The sequence below is a fragment of the Ammodytes marinus genome (assembly GCF_949987685.1).
Source record: "Ammodytes marinus genome assembly, chromosome: 1".
Classification (NCBI taxonomy): domain Eukaryota; kingdom Metazoa; phylum Chordata; class Actinopteri; order Uranoscopiformes; family Ammodytidae; genus Ammodytes; species Ammodytes marinus.
In genome coordinates, this window is record NC_137230.1 from 13,575,111 (window position 1) to 13,601,983 (window position 26,873).

Here is a 26,873-nt window from a genome sequence, read left to right on the forward strand (position 1 = left end):
CGGAATCTGTAATCCAATCAAGTTCCAGCTGTGTCTTTTTGGGCCAATCGCATCGCTGCTGTCTTGCACCGTTGTGTCACCAGCAGCCATCACCATCCGCTAGGTAGTTTAGCATCCAGCTGGCTAAAAAGCTAACCCGGAGAAAAACGTCTAAACATCTGCCCGCTCTCTTGGGTAATGTGTCTCGCTAGAATCTACTAAACTTGCTGGTCGTCCAAGTGACTTAAATCATAAGGTAAGGAGTCGTGTTTACTTCTCGTGTCTGCTGTAGCTAGCCAAGCGTCGCGGGAGGGGGCGCAAAGGACACATTGCGTATTATTGATGCTGTTGATAATGTGTGGCAATTTAGCACAGTTAGCTAACATACGCTTATTTAACTTCTAGCAGAAACCTCCTGCATGTTAAATGTACCAAACCTAAAATGTATTATTGGCTAGATCGTATACTCCTCTTAAATGATGCATGCATTTCTTGTACGGGCGTAATTTACATATTATTATTCAATAATAAAAGATGCGCTTTATTAAACCTTTTTCTTTCATGGAAAAAGAACGTTCATCATACAGGTTATATGATTGTTGATCACTTGCCGCCGACCCATCCGTCCTCTTACCTCTTATTTGTTTTTCCCCCTTGCCTTCTTTGTATCCTTCTCTCAAAAACTGTGTAAGTTAATATCTATCTCATCTTCTCGACTGTGGACAACTTGTAAGCGCTTTTAACTTTCTCCCTCAGATGCAGTTCATGCTGTTGTTCAGCCGGCAGGGAAAGCTGCGGTTACAGAAATGGTACGTGCCTCTGTCTGACAAGGAGAGGAAGAAAATCTCCAGAGACCTGGTCCAGACTATCCTGGCCAGGAAGCCCAAGATGTGCAGCTTCTTGGAGTGGAGGGACCTCAAGATTGTGTACAAGAGGTAATATTGTCTCACTTTATCTGTCCCAGGTCAGGTGACATCAACAGTGAACTTTGCTCTCATACTTGGATGCAAATGGGCTGCATAGATGTAGTTTCTAGAGTTCCGCTGAGTTCATTTGATAAACCAGGTACAATATAATACAATGCAATTTAATAACCCTGCAATAAACCTGCAATAAATCCTATCTGTGTAAGGGTTACAATGTTCGTTTTCCCTCTCATTGTTTTCAGTTCTTATTTATTATTTGATTTGATGGAAGGGTTGAATTGGCAGGGTTGTTTAAAGACGGTGGTTTTATTGGATTGCAAATGCAAAAGTACACAATGATAGTGCCGTGGAGTGCCATAAACCCGTACAGATACAGTTGTAATTCAGGTATCTAACATGGAAAAATAACTACATAACATGTAACTATATGAAAAAGTGTGTTTGTTTTACTGAGTGCTTTAGTGATAACAGGACAGCACCAAATACTTGCATACAATAACAGTTTTCCTTGAAAGACCAGCTGTTATGTGCCCACAGCTGAGAGCTTTTCTTTTCCAATATGCATTTGCAGTGTGGACAGGGATCAAAGCTGTTGCATTTATTCTTCTCGTATTTGTTCACATCACCTCCTTGTTAATCGACATGCTGCTTTTCTTTTTTTAATTGTGTGTTCTAGATATGCAAGCCTGTATTTCTGCTGTGCAGTGGAGGATCAGGATAATGAACTGATCACCCTGGAGATCATCCACAGATACGTGGAGCTGCTGGACAAATATTTTGGCAGCGTGAGTCTCTTCAATCATGTCACACATGCAACATGCTGATCTAAAAGAGTGTGTAGGGGGGAGAGGGGGAATCAGAGGTCTGATCTTCTCCTGTGTGTGGTGTCCTGTCCTCCCACAGGTGTGCGAGTTGGACATTATCTTCAACTTTGAGAAGGCCTACTTTATCCTGGATGAGTTCCTGCTGGGGGGAGAGGCCCAGGAGACATCCAAGAAGAACGTGCTGAAGGCCATCGAGCAGGCTGACCTGCTGCAGGAGGTACACACCATTTATCAACAGATAGCTGAACGCCTTAGACAGACCAGCTACTGTATTGTCTCAACAGTACTTTAGTAGTGCAGGAAGTTCAGGAACTAATGATTATACATTTTTACTACCGATTTAAATGAATTGTTTGGTCAGTCAATTGGGCAAAAATGGCCATTTCAATTTCTAGAGCACAAGATGATACAAACCAATAGTCCTAAAACAAAATAAATTCACTCTGTTGTCATTTGATACAACGAAAAGCTGCAAATCTCAACCTTTTTAGAAGCTGCAAACAGCATATTTATAAAATATTTACTTTAAGAAACACTGGAACGACTCCTCAATTATCAGAATTGTTGCCGATTTACTTGGTGTAAATTAATGAAAGAATTTCTATGATAAACCATAAGGGTGGATGCGTATTGTAGGTTTTTAGCTTTCTTCCCCTTTGGGCCCTCTACACGTGCCCTCACCTGTTCATTTTAAGCCTGCAGCATTTGATTAATACCTCTCTCTTGTGCCAGTGCGCTAAAGCAAGGGCTGTACTACATTTTTCTTAGCTGTTTTATCAGTGCGCCATGATTTATTTTAAGCAAGGCACGCAGCACTATTGTTACAAGAGCGTGGCTGACTGTGCGGGCCTATAAAAGGTTAAACTCACTTGGAAAAGGCCTCCTGTTCCCGTCACACATTTTAGTGACTTTAAACTCGTATGCAACATTTCATTTCTTATCATTTAATAGGATACTTAGTGCTACAAAATGTTTGACATATGAACAGACAGACAGAAAAAAAACCTTTATCTTTTAATTTCTTCTTCTGCAGGAGGCCGAGGCGCCACGGAGCGTTCTGGAAGAAATTGGGCTGACATAAATCATTGCATTTCTTTCTACCAGATGCACATCCGGCAACCTCCATGTCTCTATTCTGTCCTCTGCTGTTAACTGTTGTCAGTGTTGTATGTATATAATCACCATCTATGTGTTATGCTGTACTGTACCACCACAATGTAATGTTCTTTTTAAATGTGGGGCCAACTGTGGTTTCAATGTGTCTATGTGCAAGCTCCCTCACTTTATTCTGCAGTACTATTAGCGAAAATCACCCCTCATCACCGGTGGCAGAGCTGTATGTGCCGATAGGTTTAAAGTACTGTCTACGGTGCTGGTCTAGACAGTCGTTGCTTCTCCAATTACCGTCATATGGGAGACACAGGGCCTAGCATCCAACGGATGGTGAGAAGAGTCTGTGAGGACTCTAGAAGTACGCTCAGATCAGCTGTTTGTGTTGTTAAATAAGTCATACAATGAGGCATCAACTGAGGCTTACTCACACTGTTACAATCACGTATACACGGGCAAATTTAACCAGGCAATTAAGTGAAATTACTGTTACCCATAATCAGTATCAGTGTATACATTAGGTAGATTTGTACAAGTTTGTATTTGGCAAAATGAACCTTTTCGCATTTCCTTTTTTGAGGATAATGCTTTACCTTTGGTAAGCATGAGCTGTTTTGTTTAATTAGTGTCATGTTTGTTAAAATTGTCTTTCTGTTGTCTTTATTTTCCTGAAAAAAGCACTTGTTTAACATTGAAGCTTGTTATGGCCTCTGTATTTGTCTTAGGTGAGTATCGCCCTTAGTCTTAGATGAGGATAAGATAGTGACCCATACAAAGAAACACTATTTTATGTGTAATGATACTTTGGCTTACTCCTAAAGACTAACATATGACCAAAGAACACTGTGTTTTTACCTTCTCAATGGTGTCTAAGGCTAACATGGCTGAAAAGGGATCTAGAAGTGCAGGATGTTATTTGGCTACAATATACCAGTATTATGTAATTACTCCGATCCATTTAAAAACAGATCTATCCTGTGTTGCTTTATGGTGTAGGAAAGGAAGAAGATGGAACTGCACATATCAGGTTTATCATTAATAATTCATATTCATCATTGTCACTTGTTTACTTCTCTGTAGGAGAACGAGTAATGAATGCTCATCCCAAACCATATGGCAGTCACATTTTTTGATCTGCATTCTTTAAAACCACAAAGTGTTCTGTTAATCATCATTCATGAGTAATTAAAAAATGTCATCTTTAATTTGTGCAAAATAATTCACCTTTTGTATTAAACACTGCCAACATTTTTTTCTTATATTTGAAAGTTATTAACAATAAATGTATTCAAAAAGACAACTACAACTGTTTGTTTTTTTTATATCGTTTTACTCAGCCACAATAACCTAGTCGTGCCACAGCTCCAGCGATTCAGTGTGCAACATTAACCTTTTTCCAAAAGCAAAATATTCACATAAGTACATGATAGTGATGGATGCTCACTTACGGTGCCACTGCTTTGAGATAAGTAGGTTTTTAAATGTAGGAGAGGCTAAGAGCTATTAATGTCACCTTTTTCAGCAGACTCGCTTGATATTTCTATGTTTGACTCTTCACTTTTTACCTCAGGACTAAACTTCTCGCTGTCACGGTGGGGAGTCTGATCCAAGTCGTTGCTTTTCTGAATTGGCTCCATTTCGTCCAACTCCTGACTCACTGCAGTGACTTCCTCCACAGTCTCTTCCTTTACCTCTTTCTCATTCTCAGACTCTCCTGATGAAGTCTTCACTTCGGGCAAATGGCTTTTCTTCTTGTGCTTCTTCTTGCTTTTTTTCTTGTTCTTTTTGGACGACTTGTGGCGGCGGTGGTGAGTGCCGGTGTCGTCGTTCGGTGATTTGTCATTCTTGTCTGGTTTCTCGGGACTCCTTTCTCTTCTTGGCTTCTTTCTATTTTCCTCTCTGCTGGAACTCCTTGATCTTTCTCTGGCTTTGGAGTCTGTATCTCGGTTTTTGCTGTCTCTCTCTTCACTTCTGTTCCTATACATATCCCTGCTCCCGTGTCTCAACCTATCTTGCTCTCTGTCTCTACTCCTGCTCCTCGACCGGTCTCTACTTCTGCTGGAATACCAGTCATTCCTTCTGGACCTGGACGACCATTTGTCTTCTCTGTGCTGGTGTGTGGCCTGCCTTCTGTCTGGACTCCTGCTCCTCTGCCTGCTGCTGCTATCTCGTCTGCTGTGGGATCTCTCCGATCTGGGCGGGGTTCTTTGCCTCCACGATCGCTCTCCTCTGAACGATCGCTCCGAATTCCACCCGTCAGCGCGGCGACTACCCCTGACGCTGCGGTCCGGTGACAAGTGCAGGTCCCGGTCGGCCTCCCAGAATTCATTGCCCGGGTTTCGAAATACATGCAGGAAGTTACAGTGCTTCCCTTTAGGGCACTTCTTTCTGTCAAACAATCCTGAGAGGAAAATTCGGAAAAAAATTATTAATAAATACACTGCTTAAACTTCTATCTATGCAGAATGTTATCAAGCAAAATAAGAACCCTCATAAATCAGTATGATTACGTAACTGACCACATATAGCATTCTTCCACCGGGTAACAGGACACATCTCGCAATGAAGCTGCCGGCCTGCGTACCATCTCCCATTGAACTTGATGAAGGCTTCTTTACATTGCTCCTCTCTGGATGGACAACAAAGAACAAATAGATCAATCTAAAAATTCTAAAATCTAGAACTATTTATCCGGAAAAGGTTGTTGTGAAGCGGTGCGCGATAGCTTACTGGTCAAACTGAACGTAAACATTTCCTCTCAGGTGTGGTTCGTAATTGCAGCTGACCTAAAAAAGGGTAGACATCAGTAAAACCAAAACATATTTTTTTTGTGGTTATAACTTAATCATTCATCCAATGAGTTTTGTCCGTAACAGCGAAGAGGAACAAGGAATATTGTACACTTTAAGACAAGATGACATTTAGGAACAGGATTGCTTCAGAAGTATGATTGTATTTCGGGTAAATTAGTGCATGTAAACAACCCGACTGTCCAGATCTCATTTTACCTTGAATTGCAGCACCTTGCCGACACTCTTTAACTCTGGCAGGACGTCGTGGTAGAAGTCGAGGAAAGTGTCCTGGAGATCCTCCTCACTGTGCTCTAACCAGGCATCGATGTCGTAATCATCCCGGCGGGCCTCCTCCATACCAAACGTTACAAACATACCACGGATCAGCAGAGTGGGGCTCTCTGTGGGATGGACATGCTTCCGAGAACATCTGGACTCACAAAAGACAGTGGATGAGATTAAAGGAAAGACATATTTAATGGTCCCCCGTTAATGCAAAATACACTTTTAATTATTTTTATTTTTTCATCATTCATATGACTAGAGACTCCCAAAGTATGAGAAAAAACAACCCTCTCTCTTTTTCTCCACCTTTCTGCAAAGCTGTGTTCAAAATCCCCAGTCAGATTTCTCTCTTATGAAATCATAAGGGGAGAGAAATCTGAGAGAAACCCAAATAACAATTTTGAACCTGAAAATGTGCCTAAAATGTGATCTTCAATGCATTCTTCCAGTCACCACTCAAACAGTAGGCTTTAAGAATTATATGTAAAAAAAAGTTCACAAAGGCAAACAAATAGTACCTGTCTCCAAATCGACATGCTCCGGTCTTTAGGAAGAATGGACAATTGGCCACGTCTCGCTCTGTCCCAAAGTTCTCCTTCACTGGAGCCTCAGGATTCATCCATGGTCCTGGATTATCTAGCTGGAAGTGAGAACATAAACAAAGAAGTATATATACTGTATATCTGACTTAAGAATATACATTTCATATACCTCTCAGATTTTTGACTTGAGTCCTAGGGTTTACATCGCTAAATCCATGACGTTTGTTTCTGTATTTATGTTTATCAAGAGGTCTGGCAATATGCTTGTGCCATGGTCACGGTAAGTTTCTTTCCACAACAATTAACAGAATTTATCAAATCCACACTCTAAATGTGACTTATGCATGAAGAAATGCAGCCAAAACCAATATTGATATTGTTGCATATATAAAAGATATATTGTTGAGAAAATCTATCTAATTTGTGATTAATATATGAACTAAGGAGGACATTTTACAGAATAAAAAGTATCATTGTCAGTGCTCTGGTGAAATAACAATGTAATAGAAACAGCATTTCAATATAATTGCTAACATATCTTACCTGTAAGCCATTTCTTACACATAACGTATACCTACATACCATATCACTATTGCCCCATATATCTAACTGGCCGATTTACAGGTTTAACTGACATTTGACCAAAATATATATTTTAGTAAAACAAATAATGCTTCTCGATTGGTTTTTACCTATTGTTACATATTGATTTGGAATCAGTTAAAATGATCAGTGTAGGTTTATGTGTGCAACATAAAATTCACATGTGTTTATACCTGATTTTCAGCTTCATCCAACATTTTCTGAACAGCCTCCTAAAAATGGTGTAAAGACACGGCTGGTGAAAATGTGTAGAGGTCAACATACTGCAGCATATCTGTTCATTGTGTGTTAAGACCACATTCACAAGGACTGGCAATTCAACATTTCTGGACTCAATTGAAAAACAATTACACACACTGTTTTTCTTTTTTACACAAAGTAAAAGATACATCCTTGTTGCTGAGCTGACGGTTTTTTCTTTGTGTGTATCTTAGGTAAGGAGTTGGATGGTTGCTTGTGCCACTTGGTCAAGGAAAAGTGTGAAAGAGAACCACGTACAAAGCAAAAAAAACACATTTTTCAAAAGAAACAAGTATGTTGTCCCTTTTGGGTGGATAATGGAAACACTCATGATTAAGTAGAACAGGATATTTCTTTCTGTTTCTATCCTCCTGGGGCCCGTTTCACCTCTCTGCCTCGCTTCTCCTCCTGCCTCTGCTCTTTTTGGTCTTGTTCTTTTTTCTGCTGGGCCTCCCATTCCTCCTTTATCATCCGCTGCAAAGACAAAAAGACATGTAGCCAGTGAATATTAGGAATTCATTTAGAATAAGCGACCCAACAGGCTAAAGTTCACTTGTCTATTAGCCTTTTACATCACAACAATCCCCAAACAACGGCAGTCAGCCCGTTTGTCAGGCTCCAATTATTGGGGATTTTGAAAACAATGGAGCTCTATGAGCCCGGGCAATAGGCTATATCAGGCAATATCAGACATAGAAAATACTTCTTAGAAGGATCAATTCATGGTTTGTTTTTCATGTGGTTTGTTAGGAAACTAGGCTATACTATAGAATATCTCCAGACTTCTTGTGATCCTGTGTCCTCCCACAATAAAATTTAAACTGAATCAACAGCTGTAAACTTGCTGTGTTCACAAAGTGCCAATAGTACTAGTTCCCTGTGGTGAATATAAATAACACAATTACCTCCTCCTCCTCCTTTCTTCTCCGTGCAGCTTCTTCCCTCTCCCACCTTTGCCTGAAAACCTCCTGGGCAAGCCTCTCTCGTTCCAACCACTCTGCATGTAGCTGCAGTCTGAGAGAAAAAGACACAAATAAAAATAATCCATCACGGTGACGCTTAATATAAACTGTAAAATCAAGGTTTCTTTGTTGTCTATCATTGAATGGGCAGCTACAAAACCTACCTTTCCTTCTCAGCAATATCATTATCATCATCTTCATTATTTATTTCATCTTCTTCTGTAAAGCTTGCTTCATTTTTTAAGCCTAAAACAGAGTAAATTGTGTGTGTTAATGTTGGGGCGCCTGCAACGGAAGAGATTACAAGAATTCACATTTGACGACAAGGCCAACATGAAGTCAACAGCGATCTTCGTACCACATTCTCTGCTTTGGGCTACTGCTTGGCGTTTCCGTTTTCTTCTCTCTTTCCTCAGAGCATTCCTTCGTTGCTTTTGACTATAAATGGAAAATATGACATTTGACACAATAATCAGATCAGAGGAGTATAAAGAGTTATTACATTGTGGTGATGGGGAATGTGTATCACAATTAAAGTTGAATGGACCTTTCTTACACAGCAGAAAGATATTTCAAACACAGTTGTAATTAATATGACAGTACCAATTACTTGCTGCATTCCAATCACTGCTGAAATGGAGGCATTGTTAATATCAGTTACTTCTAACTGGGATTTTCCAACTAGGACAAGCTGTAATAACTGCTAATAAAAGCTCAAACATATAACTTTTTTCAAAGCTCCTCAGACATTGGTACAATCAGACATTGGTACAATCTTCTTTCAAAAAGAAGTATGACGTAGTATGCGGTATGCAGGTTTAATGTAATCAAATATAACAGCCCTGAAGGAAGTTCATCTTAATCAGAATGGCTATAATGCCTAATACGCTGAGATTTTAAGAGTCGTTCTTTCAGCTCTACATCGTTTTCACAGTACCATGAGACTGTACTTTCTTATAAGCATAGCTTTTTTCCAAGTGCTTAAAACAAAGATTTGCGTTGAGATCGTTAGCCTTAATAGCTATGGCCTTTATTATATTTCCTTATATTATTATGAAGGCCCACCATGCACAAATGAGAAGATTATCAAGTTGTCTAAGAATGATTGAACAAAAAGACACAGACCTTAACACAGTAGCAGTAACCAGTGGAGTCAATGCTGCAGCCATCACAGCTAACGGTGGCTAGTTAGCTAGCTTGTTCAGCTAACGTTAGGTTCTTCAGCCCAAGTTCATATCAGCGTTTAGTTGAACAAACTTAAGTCAACGTGTTCTCTGGTTTAACGAGTTACATCCGAAGTAACTGTGGTTAGTCCAGGCAGATTTATAACGGAATAATTCCTGTTTGTTGTGAACGTCATTTAGCAGCGTGTGGAGTTGTTTTTGCTAATGAGCGGAAGAGGTGGAGGGAACACAAAGTACTTCCGGTTTACATTTTTTTTAAACCTGCAGTGTGTAGAATTTTGGGTTTTATTTCCTAGCAGATTTTGTAGAATGTAATTATAATATCCATAAGTACATTTAGTTTAGTGCATAATAGCTGATTTATTTTTTATTATTATTATTATTTTTTCCCTTGGAAAGGGTCTCATATATGTCCATATTTCTGCATATTTTGGACCAAGGCCTAGTGCCGCCATCTTGAAAGTGTCATAGTTGGAATGTCATCAGGTGCATTGTTTAAAATTTAGAATTGTTCTTGTCCTTGAAGGCCACTGTAGCTTCTGTTATCATTCGAAAGGGTTGGGGTTACCCAGGGAGTGTTGCATTCTAGAACTTTCTAGAACTTTCTTGATGATGTCATATTACACACTGCACCTTTAAATCGTTTTTGATATTTCAAAACTCAATTTACAGATTTAATTTATTCATCTTGTATCCCTTTGAAAATTGCACTTTAGTGAGTAATTAATTACAGATCAAGTATGTATGCTAGGATAAATCGTTATCCACTTTTCCATATAAGAAAATGCTGCCATTATTTATTATAATATGATGATCTACTGTGTAGCTTATTTGCCTATAGAGCTAACAATATGTGTGTCAATTAAACAAAAAACCCTTTGAAAGTGATTAAATCTGCGGAAACTACAAAACTAATCGCATATTCTGTTTCAGTGGTTACATTCTAGGCTACAGGTAGGCTAATTCTGAATGACAACAGACAATTTTTTTACCAAATGCACTTAAAAGGTTGAATACTTAAGCTACTTATATATCATGGGCCATGATGAATAATACTGTAGGCCTATCACGAAACACTACGACGCATTTGAATGATTCCTTTATTTGTCAAACCTTAGCAAAAAGACAACATGGAGAAAATTCAGTTTCAGCAATAAATCATTTCTCACCAAAAAAAACCCTACCAAAAGTATAAGAACAATTAGCAATGTCAAGCAGTTTGAATCCAAAAGAGAAGTCTTAAAACACTAAAGTATCTGTGCGGTGACATAGTGTGTGCTTTACACACAATATTTTCAAGACAGGCTAAGCACCAGAATATTGTAAATGAAACAAACTGTTGTGATTATCCCGCCCTCATACGGTTACACATGGCAGCTCTGCTCCAAAAATAGGGGTTGCGCTAATAACTGCAAAACAGGCAGTAGGCTACGTAAACCTTTTATTTAGGCGGTCCCAACATCACTGGCTGTTGGTTCTCTCTGTCTTTCTCTCCATCTCTACCAACTGTCAGTCACTCTTCTTCTCTTCCATTGACTCGAGGGATAAGTCGGGCCGGGTGCAGCAACGGTAGCACAGAACCTGAGGCACCACAGTGTACAGGACATTGACCATCAAGAAGACCAGCTGGCCGTTAGCAGGCACTCTGTAAGAGAACGGCGTCCGTGTGTGAAGAGACGCACCGATGTGAGAGAACTGGGCCTGTAAGGGGAAGCAGAGAGCTATAAGTAACTCAGAAAATGACAGTGATCTACAATCTACACATTTAGAGTCACATTAAAAAGAAAATTGTGATTTAATTGTGAAATTTTGACTCTAGAATGAAAACCTCATACTAAATCCAATTGGAGCTGAAAAGGTGTGCTATTTCCTATGTTTATGTGTTTTACAGTTCATTCAGAAAATATTAAATAAAACACAAGTAAAAAAAGCATTAATTAATAAGCTCATGGAAAAAAATGTTAAGGGTGGATTATTCTTTGAATGGACCGATGATGAACCATATGACCTTGACATATTCTGGTACTGCCACCCCATCCTCAAATATTTTACAATTTTAACATATACTCCCACCAATTTGTAGTTGGTTTTCTGGTTGGTGTTTTTCGAAGTAAACATTTTGAGTATAACTTTTCACAGAAACCGTCATTGAAATAGGACAAACCACGTGTCTCATATAGCAACCATGGCTGTCGGAGCATCAACTTTCCTATTTATAGCGTGGGCCGAACAGCTGACATTACAGAGAATACCACCAATACCCCTGTACCTCTTGGCCTGAAGTCAACTCCTGCCCTTATCCCAGCGATGAGTGAAGCTCCAGCCTGTTAGCTCCTACACAATAGCTGCTTTGTGTCGTTGAGATGTAATTGGTGTACTTTCATTGCTTCCACCACTTTCTTCTCTAGATGTGAATGGAAAGTGTTTCTGTATGGCGCTTATTCATACCATATCAGTTAACGCAAAGCCACTGGTGTTTGTTTGCACTGAAGAATAACTCAAACAGAGACCTATCCACAACCACTATACAGATGAGAAAGTTAGGGAGCAGCCTTGACTTGGCAGGATGCCCAGTCTCGGTTTAGCATTGCCTAATCTAAGAGGAACGAGGATGTCACTACCTCTCGGTCTAGCATAGCCGTATCAGAAACACAGATGTTATGTGGGAAAGTTATGGACAGGACTTTCTTACTGGCTGTACATTTAAACTGCAGGAACATTCTCGCTGATAATAATTTCAGCTCTGTAATGGGGTGAGAGATTCACTTCGGAAGGACGATAGAGTGAGGAAGCTTAACATGCTATTGAATTGCCAGTGTTTATGTCATCGGACAACTTAAGAATGTTGTATGTTTACAGAGTTGGTCGAGCGAAGGTTAACTATACTTAGGATTAATATTATAGCACATTATCCATTATATTTAGATTTGGTTGCATGTATTGGCTGACGACAGGCTGAGGATAAGGCCAAGTCGGATATATCAAAGCTTTCAGAACAGCCAGACCTTCCCAGTCATAATACAGTATATGACTTTTATTTTCATGTCAACGCTATTTAAGAGTTTGAAACTCGTGATTGCAAAAAAAACTCCAATAGGACTTGAACCTCTTATCTGTACTGCAGACTTGACGTCTTTTTGACCCTCCAATTTGTTTGATTATGCTTAAGGCACGGTCAGACTGACTTGGACATGAGCCGGTCTAACAAGTCAGATAAGGTAAAAACACTTGTGTGGTAGCGCAAGGTGTCTGTCTGCTAAGCAAAGCTATCCTTGGTCGCCAGATAAGAGCAGGAATAATCAGCAGGCACATACCTGTGCCAGTGCTCCAGAGTGCACAAGAGTCAGGTCTGGCATCCACTCACATCCTGGGTTCATCAACCCATAGAGAGTAATGATGTAGTATGGTCCTGAATACAGCATGCTCACCAGCATCTGATAAACATGGATACCATTTACTGCTTCATAGATCAGGATGACAGTTTGGGTGTTTATAACTTCACTAGGTTACCTGTATTTTAGGATAGGCTGAGGGGTCTTTCAGGTAAGGCTCATACAGTCGTGTATAGTCTTCACACCATTTGCTGGAACAGTCCAGAACAATCTAGAAACACAAATACTTTGAAACAAAGTGGCATTCTACATTATTCTACGACCACTGTGTGTGTGTGTGTGTGTGTGTGTGTGTGTGTGTGTGTGTGTGTGTGTGTGTGTGTGTGTGTGTGTGTGTGTGTGTGTGTGTGTGTGTGTGTGTGTGTGTGTGTGAGTGTATAAGTGCATGCACAGGGTTCCTCACCAGGCCCCTGAAGATGCAGAAAGCCAGAGCAAGGATGAGGTAGATGAAAAACAGTACGTCTAAAGGTCTGTGGAGTATACTTTTTCTTTCAACCTGCTAGAGAGAAGGCAACAATGGGATTTTCAAACAGGGCTCTCTTACCACAAACGTGTGTGTGTGTGTGTGTGTGTGTGTGTGTGTGTGTGTGTGTGTGTGTGTGTGTGTGTGTGTGTGTGTGTGTGTGTGTGTGTGTGTGTGTGTGTGTGTGTGTGTGTGTGTGTGTGTGTGTGTGTGTGTGTGTGTGTGTGTCCACCTGTTGTATAGTATACCTTCGAACTCACTTTTCAAATAATGCTGTGCACACACTTTGCATTTCTCACATTTATCAGTCGATTAGTATGTATACTATAGTAATCTTTCGTAATATTATTTACTGTAACAACTGTAAGTTCTTGACTGTCTGACAACTGAATGTCCCGTGTGGATGGCTGGCTGAAGATGCGGAAGCAGGCCCAGATGGACACTGAGATATACAGCATGTGGAGGAGGAAGAGAGGACCAACTTGGGTCCCATATTTCCCTGTGAAAAGACAGAACACGATCATAATTTTTAGTGAGAAAGACGCGGATAAAAACACTTAAAGCCACAATGTCTGCTCTTTTTTTCTTCTTTGTTTTTTTCTTTATTTGTATTCTATGCTCCAAAAAGTATGGACCATTCACAGCAAGGGGGTTACACAGGCTTCTTATCATCTCAAAGCATCCCATTATTTTTAGTGTACTTACCCACAGCATTCCCAAGAATGTAGACTATGGCACGCATGAGAAAAGATCCCACCCAGTATAGTCCAATGTCTCGGTAATTGTCCCTGTGCAAATCACATAACACGGCCATTGTCAAAGCCACATGGACATACTACAGACGGATGGATGGACACAGACAGACAGACAGACAGACAGACAGACAGACAGACAGACAGACAGACAGACAGACAGACAGACAGACAGACAGACAGACAGACAGACAGACAGACAGACAGACAGACAGACACACACACACACACACACACACAGACAGACAGACAGAGGGATATTCGGCTCTTACCCCCAAGTTATCGCAGCAATCATGAACAGATACAAGAGATAGTGCACACAGCCATCCCAATAGGAGATCATATGCCCATGGGCTGTATTAATATGTGGATCTGCCTGGAACACATGGTAGATTAATACGTTTTTTGAAATGTGTGCAGCAGGTATGATGACTCACAATAAGGACTCATCACACACAAGTTACAACTTGCCTGTTTGAGGTAAAATGTCACAAATCCATCAATGATGTTGTCCTGCTGTAGCCCGATGATCAGATTCACCACACTGAGGAATTAAAACAGTCCATAGACTGCACAGACAGATGGATGCATTTGATTAACTTATTCTCAAATGTACACCATGCAGACATAATGTGATGTATAGGCCCATCACTTTTTTAATAATTATTTAGATACAACACCGCACACACATGTGGGATCATCCAAAGACAATACATATCAATAAAGCCTTTATCTATTTTGATTTAAAAGTTAGACAGAACCTTCTGTTCCCTATAGGCTATATCTCACAATGTTTTGCAAGATCGCAAAGAAAAAAGAAAAGTGCATTTGAGAAGTCATACCATAGAAAAGAGGATCTGCTGGAGCCTTTCTCCTAAGCATGAAATGGACTGAAATGACCAGAAGGATGACTGTTGAACACCCAGCGAAGAAGGAAGCTTCAATACTGAATTCAATGTTAAAACATAAAATAAAATGGTCAAATGATGGTATAGCCTAGTTCAAGTCCCAGTTGTTTTAGCAGACATAGAAGATATTTTACACAAATGATGCAGCCTCGTTCTCACTCACCTGTTCATGTAAATGAGGGAATTGATTAAACAGCAGGCGGGGATGGACGTCATGGAAAACACAAACACCCCCGTTCCTGCAGACGCGCTCATCGCGGACAAGGTTTAAGCGAGTTATATTGCGTGAGATCTGATACATCAAAATATTTCAGACGCAGAAAACTCTCATGTTTATCCAGCGAGACATAATTCAAGAAATGCCTGAGGAATGTTACAGTGTAGCCTAGTAACAGCGACGAGGTACGAAGTTGCAGTTTAGCTCTGTAGCCTGTCCTTCTGGTCTTTCTCGCTTGCGTTCCCTTTGTAGTCCTAATGTGACACAATCACATGCACACGCAAACGCAACCGCACGCACACACACACACACACACACACACACACACACACACACACACACACACACACACACACACACACCTGTTCAGACTATCACTTTGAAGAACAAGGATCTTAAATCAATGATTTATGTTTATTTAGCCTATTAATAGGTCTACGCAAGCTTGATCCAGGGCTAATATAAATTGTTTATTATTCAGTATTAGCCTATAATCTATTAATAGTTAGGCCCTAGGCCTACTGAATGTTTTTTTTAGTAGCCTACACACAGTGACATCTCGTGTTCAATTGGACCACTTGAAGCATGGCCCCTCAGGAATTTTATTATCCTTAGTCCACAAGTCAATTCAAGGTAGTGTCTAGGCTACATGAATGACGAATGTCGCTCTATGATGAACTTGCTCATATGCGCTCTTTGATGCAACGCATTTACAGCATTAAATAGCCTATTGTAGGAAGAAAGTCACTATCTGTGTGACTTATAAATATAAAGCTTTACTCCAACTATTTTCTTTTTATTTCTGCTGTATTATTTATTGATGTAGGCTATTTTTACTTAATTTGAGTTTTTTTTTCTAATTTTATTTGTTTTGTTTGAGCCTACTCCCGCAATAAAGTTTAATTTGAAGAAAAAAAAAAGTGTTGTGAAGGAAGTTTGCGCATGCGTCATTTCTGGAGAGGGACGCAAGCTAGCAGGTACCTAGCTAAACAATAACGAGAGATGGCGTCCGCTGCGATGGATACCACGTAAAATAAATAACACAGACGGTGCGGTCGGTTGCTGTGTTTGTCTGGCACTAGCGGTACTTTGTAGAGGCAAAATTAAACTTACAGGTGGGAGGTTATGGCGACCGGGAGCAACGGCGGTGGCGGAGGCGGCTTAACGTCAAACCATGACGGTCAGGAGGCAGCGTCCAACTCGGCTCAGTCCGGAGCTGTAGTCGTAGTCTCCAACGGGCCAGCCTCCGGTGCTGCCCGGTCCGCCTCCCCGCCCGTCCCAGGCCCTCACCGGGAGCCCATGTACAACTGGCAGGCGACGAAGAGCTCCCTGAAGGAGCGCTTCGCCTTCCTCTTCAACAACGAGCTGCTCAGCGACGTCAGGTTCATAGTGGGGAAGGGCAGACAGGCCCAGAGAATACCGGCCCACAAATTCGTCCTGGCCGCGGGCAGTGCCGTTTTTGATGCCATGTTCAATGGAGGCATGGCCACAACCTCCACTGAAATTGATCTGCCTGATGTGGAACCAGCAGCCTTCCTCGCCCTGCTCAGGTAGGAAAGCAGGTGCATGTCCTGCAGCATTCAGCTTCACTCACATTAAGGTTTAACTTATTGCATTGCAGTGCACACTGGGAACAATAACGTCGTGAAAACAGTCTGAGTGACAGTAACATAAGTTAAATGTAATGGGACTGTCAGATCATCATCATAGACATATATTCAAAAGCATTAGCTGTGTACAGTGTGGAGCTGAAACAATCAGTTGATTACTGGATTAGTAGTTCATCAATAAACAGCTAGCTAATATGCAACCATCTCTTCTGTAAGTATTTGCTTCTTTCTTGTGATAGTGATAGTGATTGTGTCGCGTAGGATGGCCAGTAATGAATATTATCATTACTTGATGAGTCTTTGGAACAGATTGTAAATAGAAATCCCTAACTACGGCTCACTAGAAATAACTCATGTTCAGACAAATGTATTACCGGCGCTATGGCAGTATTTTTGGGGGATTTCATTTTGTGTCTAATGTGAAGTGTGCACTTGTACACGCATGACTCATCTACTGCACTAGTCACTGCATTTTTTTAGAAAAGAATTCGCACCTGCTTTTTAGCATAGTACCTGGTGTCATGCCAGACTTTTCAATACAGACATATTTCATTATCTTCTTAAGCCATAGCAGGGTTTGATACTTAGCTCTGGTGCTCTTTAAAGAACTTTACATTTTTTGACACAGCCTACCTATTGCAAATTCATTTCTGTTTTAAGATTTGTCAGCCTTTTTAAGAATGATACTGTTTGTTACATAAATACCTGGCGTACACATTTTTCTGCTGCCTGTTTCCTCTGTGCAGGTTCCTGTATTCTGACGAGGTCCACATTGGTCCAGAAACTGTGATGACGACTCTGTATACGGCTAAGAAGTACGCTGTCCCTGCTCTGGAGAGTCACTGTGTGGAGTTCCTCACCAAGCACCTCAGGGCCGACAACGCGTTCATGCTCCTCACTCAGGTTATTTTCAGTCATACCCACCGTAAAGTACAACACAGACACTTGAACTCTTTAACCAGCTTTAAGGGCATCTTTTGATTCGCCACTTCATATTTCCTTTATCCAAAATATATCCTCCTCTAATCTCTGGCTTCGATTCTTACGTTTTATTTTCCTTGTAAAACGACATTTGACAACAACATGGATTTCCAAAAAATGGTGAAATAGGGGCTTGGATAATTCATAGACCTTGGAAGTTATCAGTCTGCGCTGGATTGACTTTCCCCATGAAAACTGTAAAAAATATATATTTCCGGTGATTAACCACAGCGACTTAGACAGTCTTTATGGAAAAACACATCACTCTTGAGTTTTTCAACATGTAATTTTTTGATCCTTTCAGCAGCAAAACATGAAATTCCATTAACCTCCGCTGAATTGGAATGGTGGCCGAAATGTTTCCGTTTTCTTCTGCCACATATGAAATAATGTAATAACAGTTTTGGATTGTTCTTTCTGTCTGCCACTTACAGTAAAGAATGAGGTCATTTGTGTTTTTTTGTGTCCACACCAGACCATCCTGCAGCCATTGCTGGCCGAGTTTTTATGACATAAGGTGTTTCATTTTTGGTTTATGCTGCGCTTTGTCAGGGTTCAGCATTTTGTTTTGCTGCTGTTTGCTAAGCGTTCAGGCTGCATGCAAAGCTGCTTTCTGATCCAAAACCAGTCCTTTTTTCTGATCCAATGTGGCAACAAAAAGAATCAGCAAGTATACAACAACTTAATGTGTCCCAGAAGTCTACTCTTATCAGTGGCATTGCTTGCCTACTCACTATAAATTTATCAAGCTTTTGTTTAAGTTTTAAGGATATTTTTTTATCTATTAGTTAAATTTGTGATAGGATTTCCTCATCAGATCATTTTAGGATTACAGATATGGAAAAATATACTTGATATTAACTAAATAAATATATATCTTTTAGAAATGAAGAAATTGTCATGTTTGACCTCCAGTTGTAGGTCTGCTAAAATGGCAATAATGTAAAGGAAATGACCAGTATTGACTGGATACTAGACTTGATGCTAGATACTTATGTGGCTTCTTTTGTGCTTTTTTTTTTACAGGCAAGGTTATTTGATGAGCCTCAACTCGCCAGTCTCTGCTTGGACACCATAGACAAAAGCACTGCGGACGCTATAAACGCAGAGGGCTTCACAGATATTGACCTCGGTATGTTAATCTTAACCCAATATTTCCTTCAGTTCTACACCTTGTTTGGATGTGAAATGATGAACATGCTGTGTATTTGTTTTGTGTGCAGAAACCTTATGTGCAGTGCTACAAAGAGACACACTCAGCATCAGGGAGAACCGCCTGTTTGGGGCGGTGGTACGCTGGGCAGAAGCTGAGTGTTACAGACAACAGCTTCCCCCGACGTCAGAGAACAAGCAGAAGGTTCTGGGGAAAGCCCTCCCGCTCATCCGCTTCCCGCTCATGACTGTTGAAGAGTTTGCTGCAGGTAGGCACATCACAACGATATACCTTGTTTATCTCATGCTGCAATGGTACTTAAAGGTGGAGTCAGTGATTCTGGAGAAGGCTTGTTGTCAGAATTATATATTTTGTCAAAATCAGTGAATATCTCCTCACAATCCGCTACCTGTACATACTGTGTGTGTGCTGAAAAAAAACCACTGGTGTTAATACACAGCCTAGGCTCTGTAAACGAGCATGTTATCAAAGGGACCCATGGTAGCTAGCAACATGCCTGTTTACAGAGCCTCTACAGAGTTTTCAGCGCACACACAGTACAGACAGGCAGCGAATCCTTAAGAGATATTCACTGATTTTGACAAAAAAAGTGATTTTGACAGAATCACTGACCCCACCTTTAACTTGGAAGCTATACCAACTCCTACTGCCATTACTGAGCATATTCGTCATGTTTCTGATGTGTCCATACAACTCAGAACCACAGAAGAAACCAGCTTGATATTCTTTCTTGTGCAACAGGGCCTGCCCAGTCTGGAATATTGTTCGATCGGGAGGTGGTAAATCTGTTTTTACACTTTACAGTAAACCCCAAACCGCGTGTCGACTACAATGACAGGCCCCGCTGCTGCCTCAGGGGGGAGGAGTGCATCATTAATAGATTCCAGCAGGTTGAGAGTCGATGGGGGTACAGTGGTACCAGCGACAGAATCAGGTGAGGACACAAACATTGCTGCTTAGTTGTTGTTAATCTGTGCAAATGGCCCTGAAGTTGAAAATGTTTTTTTCTTATCTTATCTCCGTCTGTCTGTCTTCATCTCTAGGTTCAATGTTAACAAAAGAATATCCATAGTGGGTTTTGGCTTGTATGGTTCAATACATGGACCCACGGACTATCAGGTCAACATACAGGTAACTACGGTAACTTCTAATCTGCTGATATTGTCAGCGTGTTTGTGATTGTAACAATGTGGTTGTAATTGACACTTCTCGGTAGGGCTGGGTATTATTACATTTGGTTATATTAGTTACAAGTACAATACACAGAGCAGATTCAATAGTAAAATAAAAATCATTATTTCTTTATTTTTGAGGAGTATAGGCTTTTCTTCTACAAATCTTTTATTTCTTTTATTTTTACTTCTCAGAGGTAATGTTGTTTTGACACAAGCTAAAATGATCAATTATGTTTGACATCAGTCATATCACTGATACTCATTGCTGAAAAGCATTGAGGTTTGATACCCAGCCTCCACTTTCTGGTGAACCTATGTTTCCTCATCCTGATGTGTAATTCCTCTGTATTTTCCCACAACTTATTATTAGTAATGTTACTGTACAACTGTTACTCTAACTGATTGACATCATAGAGAAATCAGTTTATCTGCCTTTAACGATAATACAGTGGATTTTTCTCTGTGTAAAGTGGCTGCTTTTACAGACACCAAACCTCGCATTTATGGTCAGGCTTTTTTTTTTTTGGCTAGAAAAGTACTTTTAAATCCAACTGAAGTTGATGAGATGACTTTTGGCTATATGGGGTAACCCTTGCAGAGCGCTGCTGTGTACTATGTAACTGTCACTTAATCAAAAACGGTACAACAACTCTCTTTAATGGAACTATGCATGGCGATGCTTGGTCATAGTCCGGTCAGATTTTTTTCTTGTTTTCCAGTCAGTAAAATACATTATTTTGTTTGACAGATTCTAGAGAGCGACAAACGCATTACACTGGGGCAGAATGACACAGGATTTAGCTGTGACGGCACCGCAAACACCTTCAGAGTGATGTTCAAAGAGCCTGTGGAGATCCTACCCAATGTCAGCTACACTGCATGTGCCACCTTAAAGGTCAGTCTGAACGTACTTGCTGTTTTTTGGGGATTTGTCCCAAATATTGCATGAATGAACATGATCCGTTTTAAGCCAGATAAGGATTAACTTATTTTTTTATTCTTTTTTGATTTTAAAATAAACCTCAGGGCCCAGACTCCCATTATGGCACAAAGGGGTTGAAGAAAGTGACCCAGGAAACACCGACGGGGACAAAGACGACGTTTCTCTTTTTTAGCTCACCTGGAAATAACAATGGTACATCAGTGGAGGACGGGCAGATACCAGAGATCATTTACTACAACTGAACGTGGTGTCATACAGGAACACTGAACCAAGAAGACCTTAGACTGCTGGAATGACTGGACTGCTGGAGACATATTTAGTGCCTCATCGTCCCCTGGAATAAAGTTTGTGTGTGCGTGTGTATGTGGGCGCGTATATGTGTGCTGAATTTGGGTATCTGTCTATACAATAGTGGTGGACAGACATGATTATGAGTATGGAAAACTATGGAAGTGGTGGCAAAATCATCCATACCATCTCTGGTATGAAAAAATAAATAAAAATCGCTTTTCAGGCCTAAACTCATTCATCAGTTGTAAATACTGAAGTGCTGTCTGTGTGTCGTTATCAGTAAGCTTCCAGTGCAGGTGTTAATCCTGCCCAAGTGAAACTACAAAGACAGTCAGCTACCATTCATTGACCGATGCCATTTCATTTTGTCATTTTTTTGCTGATGTATTTACCGAAAAGTATAATATTTGCATATTTTTTATTGTGCACTGTTATCAGTTATTCAGCAGGTGTCTTTAAGTACTTTTTTTTTGGCATTGTATTAAGGATCCATGGGTTTTATGTAACTTTGCCAGTGGTACATAATGTAATTTATGACTTCAAGTTTGCTTAGCATGTCATTAAAATGTATAAAAAGGAGTTAAAAAAAACAATGTTCTATCACTTTTCTGGGAAAAAATATAAACTATACATAAATGATTTAGGCTTACAGTATATGTATCTAATCCTCTATGTGTAGTTTATATAATTCCTCTTCCTGTCACTAGGTGATGCCATACAGCCAAATATAAATCTACTCAACAGAGTCACTGGGGTGGAGGAAGGATGGAGCAGTAGTTCCGAACTTGGGGGAGATAATCAAGTGGACTGGATTTTTTTTTTTTTCAATGAAAACATTTCATTTGCCTCTTTAGGCATTTTGTTATTAAAATGAAATCACCTAAGGGAAAGAGAAAGTAGCTTACAATAGTATTGCCAGCAAAACATCTAACCAGCCAAACTTACGGTAGAGGCCATCTGAAAAGCAATTATAGCTGTAAAAAAAATAGACAACTTAAATGCTACATGTAAGGAGAGATGGAGATTTTATAAGTAATACATATTGAAATAAGTATTTGTAGGGCTTTATTTGAACCATTTCAAAGTTGCAATACCGTAGAATAAATAAACCTACCAAGATTTGCAACTTTCATTTCTAAATGTTCCTCAATTAGAAGTACATACAATAAGTACAACATACAATGGCATCTTCAGATGATCAGAGCTTCATTAGAGAATACATTAAGTACATTATAAAGTAAGGATTTGAAAGTAAAGCAATAAATGTATGTATATACAAAATGGAATCATTAAAAATGTGACTGCATATTATGATTACTCTAGCTACTTATACTATACAAGTAGCACTTACTGTTGCAGCTGGTTCAGGTGGAGCTATTTCGACATGTACTGCTGGGTCGATTATTTACTGTATAAACTGATTCAATGAGTCATGAGTGACATTTTTAATTTGTAAAGTAACACGTAACTGTAGTTGTCAGAACAATGTAGTGGAGTAAAAAGGACAATATTTGAAGTGTAGACACAACATTTGAATGTAGTACATACACATACCTTACAATAAAAATCTGATTTGAGTAGTTGAGTAAATGTACTTCCACCACTGATGATGGCTTTTAAGAGTCCAAAAAGGTTTGTGATAGAAGACCAGCTTCTTAATCACAAAGTGTGTAAAGAACAAGAATATGGGGATTACTTGATCATGGTTGATATGTCTGGAGCTGACATTTAATTGTATTTGATTATTTCAATTGAAGGATTTAAGGTGGCAAAAAGGCAGTAAAATATTGTGTACCTACAATAACAGACAGCAACTACAATAAAAAGGAAAATAATAAGTATGGTCTCAGTTGTGTCCTCCTTAATCCTGATGCAAATCTCATTAATGCCACGTTATTTCTTGATGGATGTGCTCTGTTCTTTTTGGGAAGCTGTAAATCCGTGAGGTCTGCTGAAAGTCGCACCTTCACAGCTATAGAGGAGATGGAGTGCTCTTAATATTACACAATCCGCACATTCATATGAGCATAGCACGGCCACTTTAGGCGACTGTGAGTGGGCTTTGACGAGGAGAGTGATCCACGGAGGCTGTCAGGTGATTCACTGAGAGCTTCTCTCGCTGACTGCCCACTTAGACAGCCTTTCTATCAGAAAAGAACCAAGAAAATCACATAAGGGACAGGTTTTCACCACCCACCCACCAGACACAGAATGCTCCAAAAGCAGGAGGACAAATAGAGTACAGCGTTGACAGTATTCTGCTCTGATACCTGGGCTTTGTTTACCAAAAATGTAATTCTTATGAGACCATAGGAACACAAGCTCCTTGTAATATATTCAGAGGTGGATGGAGGGAAGGCATTAAAGAGACAAAATATGAAGCTTATGGGGAATAAATCAAGCGTGTGGATCTGTCTTTTACAGCTATTAAATTACAAATCTATGACTTATTCTCTGGTGTGTGTGTTAATATTTCAGTCTGTTTATCTGTGTGTGTGTGTGTGTGTGTGTGTGTGTGTGTGTGTGTGGGTAGATGGCAGCAGAATGTGCTGGTTCTCTTGTTTTGAGCCTTCTACTGGAACACTGACAGCCTGGGCCAGGATTTATGCCTCTGCTGTTTCGATACCCCATGACATATAACCACAGGACTGAAGCATTGCAGAGTAAGACTTACAGACTTGCACTGAGCAATACCGATTACAATTAAAGCACACATTGGTTTGTTTCCTCATGGAGGCAAAGCATCATATTTGAAAGTGGTCTTAAAAAAGAAAGCTTCTCATTAATTTGCAGACTGATTTATGACTGATACATGCCTCTGCATGTTATGGTTTGAGGCTTTTTTGTGTTTGTGTTCACATAAATTATTTTCATCATACATTAAGAGAATCTGATAATCTGAAAACAGTGATGCATCCGGTTGCTTTAAACAGCCAAAAAATAATGATTCAAAGGAAAAAAAAAAGATTATGTTTGAAAAGATGTAGGCTGCAGCCAGAGCGCATTACGCCCACCTTTCTCATAATATGAAAATTAGAGTGTTTAGGAACAACCTACATACACATCCCAGCACTGAATAAAAAAGGTAGATAATCCTATGAAAACATATTTACAGTATACACACATGCCTCCCCATACTATGGGAATATTGACACAAAGATATTATACACACAGGGAAAACACAATACTGTAAAGTATAGTATCCACGTATCCATGCACTATCCATGTATGGATATTTGCTTGTGTTTGATACGTTATCTTTAAACTGTCTTTTGTATTTCATTTTCAGATCAACCTGAAAATGTTTTCATATTGATTCACATACTGTGATTTTTGTGAATTATTATTCTTCATCACATCTTTGATTAATCAAACATGTTGATAAATAGAAATAACTGAAATCTTGTTGGTTTAGGAAAGGTAAGTAAGAAATGTAGGTCTGACAAAATATATTATATGTACAATAGCCATACCATTACATTTGGTATAATGGCTTCTGGGGTAATGCAATTCACAATTGCATGCCCTGAACATGATCTCTAACAGTCAAGGGACCCGGGGTGAGACACAGATATAGGACATACATTTAAATGGACTTTAGCAGAAGAGTTGATGGTCAGCAAACAGGCTAACATTCAACAACATTCAGCCAGAGATAGTGAGCAGGCCAATAGTTAGAGGAAGGTGGGCAGGGCAGGGACAGGTGCAACATTACAGGATGACTAGAGCAGGGTCAAGGCAGGCATCGTAATGACGAGTACCAAATAATCCAGGATAAGGCACAAAGCGTACTAGGGGGCTTACTGTGTAAAAATTAGGATCCGGTGATGAGGTAAAGGTTCTAGGGCATTTGGGTGGAAAGGTCTGGAAAGTCCCTTAGAAATGCATGGGACTGGGGGATGGTAAAGTGTCTCAAGGCTGAGAAAGAGAGACAGAAGAATGTTCATTGTGACAAAACCATCTTATCAAAAGCATTTGAAATTCACTATGACGTGAGGCATTCTCCGTAAAAATATATCTTTCAAATATATATAAATTGAAATCAGCGAATAGGGGCGCTTGTGACAGTCAAACCTGTCTACAAAAAAAGGACTCATCCGGTTTGAAATTGCTTTCTTAAAACATTACCGGACTCATGATGGACAGCTATCTACTGCCAGTATTACCCACAATGCAATGAAATTCACCTGTGTTATGTCAGTAACTGCTCATGTAACCTGGAGCCGCTAACATCAAGTAGATATCAGAAGCAGACTTTAAGGTCTGAAACTGTCACTTTTTTCTAACTTCCCAAAGCCAGATTATTTTATTTATTCTTTTCAAATTTGTAGCCTTCTGCCTCAAGCTATCATTTGTAAGATAATTTGAGGCATCAAAAGGCCTTCAACTTCTCTAGCATATGCAGGCTTCATTCAGTCCCGTTGTATCTGCAGGTTTGCTTCATGCAGTGTGATTAACTAAAACCACATTAGGCCATTTGCGAAATCCTTTTAGAGGATGGTCCTGAAAACTGAATAGGATTAGTCTTGAGACAGCGTCATTGAGCAGCCTATCCTGCCAGGGTGATTCATTTTAGCTGTTTAATTTATTTAAATATTCTGTAGGCCAAGTTCGCATGACACATCCTCAGTGGCTTTATCCTTCTAAAAAAAACATTCACAAAGAATGTTCTGATGTGAGATCCAGCTCTGGGGGTGTGTCCAGAACACTGCACAACAACATCGACCTGTGGGGATGTGGGGTGTGTGTGTGTGTGTGTGTGTGTGTGTGTGAGTGAGTGTGTGTGTGTGTGTGCGAGTACTTGTCCAGCTGGTGGGCGTTACGCAATCTGTATTTTAATTATGTAAGGTTAGGTAATGACAGTTGGGTAATTAATTAATACCTGCAGTACATTTATAGGACTTTGTGTTACCCTCGAGCCGAATCGCTGGGTGTTTTCTTGATTCATGTCAACTGAAACTGCTCGTTTGTTACTTCTCCGACTTTCTAGTTCACAAAAGGAATGAGAAGAGGAACATTACTGTTGTTTTCCTGTCTCACAGTATAAATTACAAGCTTTACAGAGGTTTGCTTTTTGTGGGTGTAGATTGGATAACAACAGTGGAGAGATAGCAGTATGATGGGAAAAAAATGATGCACACCTGGTAGACAGTTGGTGCATGGGAAAATATGATTGAAATCCACAACAGACCCATATCTTGTGTACTATAAGACAATTGAATGCATACCTCCTTCATTCCATTCATTCAGATGATTGTAATGTGGCTCCCCTATGATTGATTGTTGCAGCCTGTGGCCCCAGTATAAAGAGTTTGTTCTTTCAAATTGTGTGTTCGATGCCTGACAAAAGAATTCCTAAAACATTCCTTTCTCACTCGTCTGTCCGTACGTCAGTCCGGGCCATTCTAGGAGAGCAATATCACCTGAACGCTTTGAGGGATTTTCTTTGCACAAATGTCAACTCTATGTCACAGATCTACTAATTAGATGTTGGAGGCCAAAAGGTTAATGGACATTGTG

At 40.0% G+C, this 26,873-nt stretch overlaps 4 protein-coding genes across 5 annotated transcripts; 2 read left to right on the top strand and 2 right to left on the bottom strand.

The window, feature by feature from the left end:
* Positions 1-97: 97 nt before the first annotated feature.
* Positions 98-4,131, top strand: LOC307248694 (AP-1 complex subunit sigma-2-like). Its single transcript, XM_080025149.1, has 5 exons — positions 98-235; positions 736-914; positions 1,582-1,690; positions 1,809-1,946; positions 2,763-4,131. Exons 2-5 carry the CDS (start codon positions 736-738, stop codon positions 2,808-2,810), a joined length of 474 nt encoding a protein of 157 aa, XP_079881275.1. The 5' UTR covers positions 98-235; the 3' UTR covers positions 2,811-4,131.
* A 50-nt stretch (positions 4,132-4,181) lies between these two features.
* Positions 4,182-9,633, bottom strand: zrsr2 (zinc finger (CCCH type), RNA-binding motif and serine/arginine rich 2). Its single transcript, XM_080024793.1, has 11 exons — positions 9,389-9,633; positions 8,622-8,701; positions 8,428-8,509; positions 8,207-8,315; positions 7,689-7,775; positions 7,235-7,273; positions 6,435-6,556; positions 5,848-6,061; positions 5,570-5,625; positions 5,359-5,468; positions 4,182-5,240 (listed from the first exon to the last, which is right to left on the bottom strand). Exons 1-11 carry the CDS (start codon positions 9,430-9,432, stop codon positions 4,333-4,335), a joined length of 1,851 nt encoding a protein of 616 aa, XP_079880919.1. The 5' UTR covers positions 9,433-9,633; the 3' UTR covers positions 4,182-4,332.
* A 911-nt stretch (positions 9,634-10,544) lies between these two features.
* On the bottom strand, positions 10,545-15,377 carry LOC307248693 (transmembrane 6 superfamily member 1-like). The gene is given in 11 exon segments (XM_080025148.1): positions 10,545-11,148; positions 12,762-12,881; positions 12,958-13,050; positions 13,243-13,338; positions 13,656-13,801; positions 14,008-14,090; positions 14,327-14,426; positions 14,522-14,606; positions 14,610-14,623; positions 14,897-15,000; positions 15,126-15,377. Coding segments are annotated over 11 exon segments (1,125 nt in total). The 5' UTR covers positions 15,218-15,377; the 3' UTR covers positions 10,545-10,956.
* A 766-nt stretch (positions 15,378-16,143) lies between these two features.
* Positions 16,144-21,912, top strand: LOC307248543 (BTB/POZ domain-containing protein 1-like). 2 transcript variants are annotated; one of them, XM_080024954.1, is made up of 8 exons: positions 16,144-16,729; positions 17,536-17,692; positions 18,797-18,902; positions 18,994-19,191; positions 19,686-19,878; positions 19,988-20,075; positions 20,868-21,014; positions 21,146-21,912. In XM_080024954.1, the coding sequence occupies exons 1-8, from the start codon at positions 16,305-16,307 to the stop codon at positions 21,302-21,304; spliced, it is 1,473 nt and encodes a 490-aa protein (XP_079881080.1). In that variant the 5' UTR covers positions 16,144-16,304; the 3' UTR covers positions 21,305-21,912. The 2 variants fall into 2 exon arrangements, with proteins under 2 accessions (XP_079881080.1, XP_079881081.1); XM_080024955.1 differs by having other exon boundaries at positions 19,749-19,878.
* Positions 21,913-26,873: the final 4,961 nt, after the last annotated feature.

Coding starts and splice junctions, on each gene's coding strand:
- LOC307248694 (XM_080025149.1), top strand. CDS start 736: ATGCAGTTCATGCTGTTGTTCAGCCGGCAGGGAAAGCTGCGGTTACAG. Junction 915..1,581: donor CTCAAGATTGTGTACAAGAG/GTAATATTGTCT, acceptor TGTGTGTTCTAG/ATATGCAAGCCTGTATTTCT. Junction 1,691..1,808: donor TGGACAAATATTTTGGCAGC/GTGAGTCTCTTC, acceptor GTCCTCCCACAG/GTGTGCGAGTTGGACATTAT.
- zrsr2 (XM_080024793.1), bottom strand. CDS start 9,432: ATGGCTGCAGCATTGACTCCACTGGTTACTGCTACTGTGTTAAG. Junction 8,702..9,388: donor GTTACTGCTACTGTGTTAAG/GTCTGTGTCTTT, acceptor TTCCATTTATAG/TCAAAAGCAACGAAGGAATG. Junction 7,274..7,688: donor AGGAGAAGCGAGGCAGAGAG/GTGAAACGGGCC, acceptor CACCATTTTTAG/GAGGCTGTTCAGAAAATGTT.
- LOC307248543 (XM_080024954.1), top strand. CDS start 16,305: ATGGCGACCGGGAGCAACGGCGGTGGCGGAGGCGGCTTAACGTCAAAC. Junction 16,730..17,535: donor GCCTTCCTCGCCCTGCTCAG/GTAGGAAAGCAG, acceptor TCCTCTGTGCAG/GTTCCTGTATTCTGACGAGG. Junction 20,076..20,867: donor ACTATCAGGTCAACATACAG/GTAACTACGGTA, acceptor TTTGTTTGACAG/ATTCTAGAGAGCGACAAACG.